Genomic DNA, 7025 nt, shown 5'->3' on the forward strand with positions numbered 1-7025 from the left:
AGGATAGCTGATCGAAACCCCGGGCTACATAACAATAAAAAAACAAGGAAACAGATCAAGCAAGAACCTTTGGTCAACAATATATATATATAGAGAGAGAGAGGATTGCTTTCATTTACCGAGAATGCCTCAATGTCCTTGATCCAAGACTTGTGTTGGTCGACGGAATCATTGGAGATCCCGACCACTCTCACGTTCCGCTTCTCAAATTCGGGAACATATTTGGCCACGCTCCCCAACTCCGTAGTACACACGGGTGTGAAATCGGCTGCCACAATTGGTTACGAAAATATATATATGTACATATATTACTACTATTTACTTCCAATTATACAAATAGTTTCTATATATTATTAGCCCCTATGTTCACATTTTCTTTATCCAATTTATGCATTAAGAGAAAAATAATGAATGTATGGAGCCATTTTTAGCATTTTAAGTAATGAAATGAAATATAGTCGGATCTTTGAATTGAAGAAGGAAGCACTACCATACCAGGGTGAGAGAAAATGATGGCCCAATTATCGCCCACGTAATCGTAGAGCTTGAGGTGTCCGACAGTCGAATCGGCTTCCACATTCGGGATGGTATCACCAAGCGTCAAGCCAGGCATGATTATGAAGTGTTATTAATGAAAATAATATATAATCTAAAAGATCTAGAAGTAAATACTCTTATAATTCTCTTAATCACTGAATCATTAGCAAACGATACACACAGTGCTGTAAAGAACATTGCTAACATTCTTATATTATAGACTTGGGTTCTTTGCATGTCTTCCAAGTGTCCATGCGTTATGATTTGGGGTCATCATATCACACTATTTTTTTCGTGTTTTATCTTTTTAGTACTACTACTAGGTTGATGTCAATGCTCAAAATAGCCAATGGGATGCATTCCAAGTTAGTACTCTCCTCATAACTATGTACTTTTCTATGTTAGGTAGTTATACTTTTATATGTTAGGTTCACATGAGATTACACACCTGCCATCGAATAGGTCATTTTCTGATCCTCGTCGATTCTCCCCGATACCTTTCTTCTGTTGAATTCACATTATGCACTTGGTATTGGGTTCACATGACTACCTAGTTGCAATTTGCCATCACAAATAGTCCTTGATTTCCCTAAATTATACCAATACCTTGTGTTGAGCTTTAAATGTGACACACTTTCGTATTTCATTTGGGGGGGGGGGGGTTGAAATCATTTGAGTAACTCATTGTCATTGTCTATCTTCATAATATGAGAATTGACCACAACAATGTGAGAAAGCAATGATTTAATGGTGATGTGCCACAACAATGTGAGAAAGAAATTATTTAATGTCCTTGTGCCAAAACTTGATGTTGTCCTCTACAATTAGAACCCTTTTAATATGATGCGTGCCATCACGTGCATATCAATGCACCATGGATTATGTAGATAAGGGGATCATCACCCCCCCAAATCTTTCGTGTTGTCTCCAAGTACATATCACTAAAGAAATGCATATTAGTGTTTACAATCTCTTTTAGGATGCAACCTTTTGACCAAATTGTAATTACTATAATGTTGTGTTTGTTTATGGTGCTCTCAAGTTGAAGTTGAGTCTCAACTATAAGAATAGAGATATGTTCTCATCTACAAACACCAAAAGATAGACTATGTACTTGTACGAATGTGTTAGGGAGGAATGAAGTATTTTTCCAAAATATCCAATGAGAAAATGCAACAAACAAATGAAAACCAACCATTTCATCACAATGGTGAAGGACAAACAAATTGAAGGCACAAAGAAAATCACTTAGTGAATGATACTTTGAAATACAACTTCAAACAAAATTCGCAAAAGCAAAGCAAGATAAAAAAAAGGACAAAGCATAAAGAAAGGAAAGACTTCACATAAAAGGGTCCAGCTTCCCTTCTCTCTAAAGGTAGAACCTTTTGATCTTATTGGTCGTAGATAGTTGGCAACCATTCACAACACCAAGTTCAGAAGACAACTACTAAGTCTCCAACACAAGACATTTTCTTCATTAGAATAAGTGTGTAGCAAGCATTCTACAAGACTAATGTCTTATATCCTCTCCTTGCAAAGTCAAAGGACTTTGTCACAACCCTTTCAGAATACACACATTCATTCAAAAATCAGACATACAAATGTAATGAATAAAATGTTTGGCATAACCTACAAACATTTGAACGTTGTGAATGATTTAATCAAACATTCAACCATTTAAACTAAGAAGTCATATTCTAAGAATTGCACATCTAACGAAGTTTTTCCATCAGATTACACCATGCGGCCATACAACATTTGCAGAAGACATTGACTAAACCCAACCCCAAAATTTAGCTGAAACCCACAGCATGTCATGTCAGATTACACAATGTCACCTTCTTTGAAGACATACAAGCCAATCTATTGAAATCAAATCTTTTCAGCAACTCCCAATCAAAGACAATACCAAACTCAATAACACCATTAATACACTATCATCATCTCAAGACAACCCACACAAATTTACCCCAGAATATAGCTCGCAACCATTTGTCAGGATATCTGCATAAACATTTGTTCACTTCTATGAAGACATACAGCAGACAATAGTAGATCTAGACAAATCATGTTTTCCAGCAGACATTAGTAGATCTAGACTGTCGAATCATCCTCAATAACAAAACCACAAGCACAAAACTGTAATAAACTTTTAAGCAATAAACTACTATGATGTTCATCATACTTGATCAAGCATTTCTAGTAGCCAATGATAAAAACATAAAAACACTTGAATTTCATTTAAATAATATTATGTATTTAGAAATTCATACTTGATAGATCATCCAGTACAGCAAATGATAAATAACTATAGTAGAAAAACAAAAAACCCTGCCACCGTCGATCCAAAACCCAAGTCTGCAAGACCCTTGATGACAACATACGGACTACCCAAACACAAACAAAGAAAAAACAGATGAAAAAAGTAAAACCAAGACGACACTCTTGGATAGTAGTAGCAGTAGCAGTAGCAATAATTCATTTCTTCTTCGCAGCAGCTTTAGTGACCTTCGCTCCACTAGGTTCTTTCTTCTCAACTGCCTTGATGACACCAACTGCCACAGTCTGCCTCATGTCACGAACAGCAAAACGTCCAAGAGGAGGATACTCAGCAAAACTCTCAACAGTCATGGGTTTAGTCGGGATCATCTTCACATATCCAGCATCACCATTCTTCAAGAACTTCGGTTCCTTCTCAATCTCTTTACCAGACCTTCTATCAATCTTGGTGAGAATCTCGGCAAATTTCACTGCAATGTGTGACGTGTGGCAATCAAGAACTGGGGCATAACCATTCCCAATCTGTCCAGGATGGTTCATTATGATCACCTGAGATGTGAAGTTCGCAGCTTCCTTGGCTGGGTCATTCTTGGAATCAGAGGCAACATACCCACGCTTGAGATCCTTTACAGCGACATTCTTCACGTTGAAGCCAACATTGTCACCAGGGAGAGCCTCTAAGAGCGCTTCATGATGCATTTCCACAGACTTAACTTCAGTTGTAAGTCCTGTCGGTGCAAAGGTAACCACCATACCAGGTTTTATTATGCCAGTCTCCACTCGTCCCACTGGCACAGTGCCAATACCACCGATCTTGTACACATCTTGCAAGGGTAGGCGAAGAGGCTTATCAGATGGCCTCTTTGGCTCTTGAATCATATCCAGCGCGTCTAGTAGAGTAGGACCTTTATACCAATCAAGATTGCTAGACCTCTCTATCATATTGTCACCTTCAAAACCAGATATCGGAACAAATGGAATCTTCTCAGGGTTGTATCCAACCTTTTTGAGATATGTTGATACTTCCTTTGTGATCTCATCATATCTCGCTTTAGAATACTTGGGAGTGGTGGCATCCATCTGATGGAAGCAAACATAAATCCAGCAGATTCAATAAGATGTGGATAATATACATACATGTAACAATGGTTTCACTCAGTTCACGTAGGAACCACTAACCTTGTTGCAGCAACAAATCATTTGCTTCACACCAAGTGTAAAAGCAAGCAGTGCATGCTCACGTGTCTGTCCATCCTTAGAAATACCAGCCTCAAAGCCACCAGTGGTTGAATCAATGATCAAGACAGCACAATCAGCCTGTTGGAAAAGAAAACAAATCCGATCACTTCCAAAAGCACACATGAAACAAACCAAAATGTAGGGTTAACACAAGAAAGAGCTCGGAAAAAAACCCATCCCTAAACATGTCAGATACTACGCAGGACTGAAAACAATTGTACAAATTACGAAAAAGTCAGAAAGACCTGACACAACTCTGAATCTCTGTTGTTGAAAGTGTACCTGGGAAGTTCCAGTGATCATGTTCTTGATGAAGTCACGGTGGCCAGGTGCATCGATGACAGTGCAGTAGTATTTAGTGGTCTCAAACTTCCAGAGGGCGATATCAATGGTGATACCACGCTCCCGCTCAGCCTTGAGCTTGTCCAGTACCCAAGCATACTTGAATGACCGTTTGTTCATCTCGGCCGCCTCCTTCTCAAACCTCTCAATCACACGCTTGTCAATGCCACCAAGCTTGTAAATGAGATGCCCAGTTGTTGTGGACTTCCCCGAGTCGACATGGCCGATAACAACAATGTTGATATGTGTCTTCTCCTTCCCCATGGCTGCACACAATAATGATAAAGCAATCTTAGTGTGTTCATAATGCAAACATGTAGCCATAGATTCATCCATGCATGCATTCGTTCATTCATTCAACCTAACCATGAATTATGAAGTGCATTAAATCAAATACAATATTTGTTACGAGTCATCAAAAAAACAATGTAAAAATAAATGACGCAAAAGATATATTTTGATAATGCAAAAGCCCATCAGTAAGAAATAATGGAAATCTAGCAACTGGTAATCTGTTACTAGCTCCTAAGATGTTTGACAGTCGAGCATAGGAAATATGCAGGGCGGATAAAGAAGAGGCAAACAGTGAGAAGATGACACAAAAAAGGCAACGTATTTCATAAAAACAAATCGATGGATGCAGAAAGGAAGAACAAAACACGTAAGATCTAAACAAAGGTTAGGAACCACAGGAAAGCAGATTTTTGCCCCAAAAGACTTCTCCACTTCCTCGTAATTAAACCACAGCCTTCTCCACTGCAACAGTCTCGATCATTTACTGGTTGATCCATAACATCCACTTACATATTACCTCCGTATCCTGGGATCTTTAATAGATCTACTAAAGAATATGATTCACTGAAAGATTCTTCCCTGATTTAAACTTGGATATCGCAAAACCTAAAACTACTCTTGCTGTAAGGTTTTCTTTTATATTTACTCAATAACCACCCATGCATTAACATGGGTGAGGATGTTAAGATCAGAACTTACGGAAACATGAGATTAAGACGGACGATAGACCAAAGCATCAAAACATACTGGAATGACAATGAAGAGATTAAATCTGGACAGATCGAGAAGATCTCCTTATTGAGACAAATGAACCGATCAAAACCAGATTGGATTTGAGAGAAGTATCATCAGTACCAATATCAGATTGGAGAGATACGAGGCATCATCAGATCAAGACCTCGTTTTGATGAAGAAAAAAAATAGTAACATAGAGATCCGTCCACTTAAGAGAGAAGAACGAAACATTATCTGAAGCTCGTCTCTCTCGCACGGAATGCTAGAGACAATAACAACAGATTGAAGGTAATGAATCAAGAGCATTGGCAAGCTCTCTCTTTTAGGAGACAAACGAAGGTATACACGTAAACGTTCATATAACAGATGAAAGTAAGCCCGTAGTTGCAAGAGAAAGGAGAATCCGCGACAGAAAGGAAGGGAAACCAAGAGCAACAGAGGAGAGAAAGAAAAGAAGGAAGAAGGAGGAGCCATAGCTTACCTGCAGGTACCCGCGAATCGCAGAACAAGGCAGATGAGAATTAGGGTTCGAAGCTTCGTTATAGAGTTAGGGCTTACGCATAAATTGGATAAATATATAGTAAACCCTAAACCCGCAATGCCTTTCGTGGTTGGCCTCGTCACCGTTAGATCCTTATCCGACGTCCCACACGCACACACGTGGAAATCTCTACTACTTTCCATTGCTTTCCTTGCTGCTATCCATCCCACACATTGACCGACACAAATTCACGCATTCCCATTACCTCGGATGGATGGATGGATGCGCCTCGCATCACCCCACACATACATACATTAGTACATACATACATCCATACATTAGTACATACATCCGTACATACATACATGCATGCATATGTACATACATACATACATCCATCCATACATACATAACATTCATCCATCCATCCATCCATCCATACATACATACATACATGTACATATAAGGGTGTCTATTTGTCCGTCCCCCCCTCCCTCGCCCGCCCGCTCGCTCGCAGAACCAATCGTTGGGATGCCCCACGACAACAACACCCATGCTAATTAACTCAACTCATATACTCCACTAATCATGCCCCACCTCGCCTCGCATGCATTTGTGCTCTTCTTTCCCATCGCATCACCTCACTTCCCATATTAGTCCATGATAGCCATTGGACAACGTTCGTGTTTTTTTTTCCTGGAGGCTGAAAATGCCAATAAGGAGTGTCGTAATTGGATGTAATGAATGGAGTGGCTGTCCAAACGATAAGAAACTCGTGTCGTCGAGCAATTTTAGCACCAGAATCTCAACTAGACCATCCCATTGACCCTCCAGAGTATGAACTATGTCTAACCAAAATTTTGAAACCAATTCAGCTGGTGATGTTTTAAGTTGATGGAAAACGAGAGAGCACCAAGCCTTCTAGATGTGATATACAGTGGTACTACTCAATATCTCCCATATTGGTTGGACTTCCTTCTGTATTCCTGAAAACTATAATGATAGCAATGGTGATGTATGAACACTTCTAGATTTAGTGTAAAATCCATGGTCCATAGATTCGGTGTCACAATGGAACACATCACAGACAACTGATGTCGAAACCACCACGCCC

At 39.4% G+C, this 7025-nt stretch overlaps 1 protein-coding gene across 1 annotated transcript; it reads right to left on the reverse strand.

Annotated features, from left to right (window-relative positions):
• Nucleotides 1-2755: 2755 nt before the first annotated feature.
• LOC147847576 (elongation factor 1-alpha) lies at nucleotides 2756-5995 on the reverse strand. The gene is made up of 4 exons (XM_087339029.1): nucleotides 5912-5995; nucleotides 4342-4667; nucleotides 4000-4137; nucleotides 2756-3900 (listed from the first exon to the last, which is right to left on the reverse strand). The coding sequence occupies exons 2-4, from the start codon at nucleotides 4663-4665 to the stop codon at nucleotides 3019-3021; spliced, it is 1344 nt and encodes a 447-aa protein (XP_087195155.1). The 5' UTR covers nucleotides 4666-4667; nucleotides 5912-5995; the 3' UTR covers nucleotides 2756-3018.
• Nucleotides 5996-7025: the final 1030 nt, after the last annotated feature.

This window comes from Azolla caroliniana, unplaced genomic scaffold, assembly GCF_043228905.1.
Source record: "Azolla caroliniana isolate FFs.n. ecotype wild unplaced genomic scaffold, voAzoCaro1.0.p SCAF_849, whole genome shotgun sequence".
Taxonomy (NCBI): Eukaryota; Viridiplantae; Streptophyta; class Polypodiopsida; order Salviniales; family Salviniaceae; genus Azolla; species Azolla caroliniana.

Bases quoted from the DNA above. Each gene is read 5' to 3' on its own strand.
- LOC147847576 (XM_087339029.1), bottom strand. From the start codon at position 4,665: ATGGGGAAGGAGAAGACACATATCAACATTGTTGTTATCGGCCATGTC. The intron at 4,138-4,341 runs GTACACTTTCAA...CTTTTCCAACAG, and splicing joins TGATCACTGGAACTTCCCAG to GCTGATTGTGCTGTCTTGAT. The intron at 3,901-3,999 runs GTTAGTGGTTCC...TGCTTCCATCAG, and splicing joins TGATTTGTTGCTGCAACAAG to ATGGATGCCACCACTCCCAA.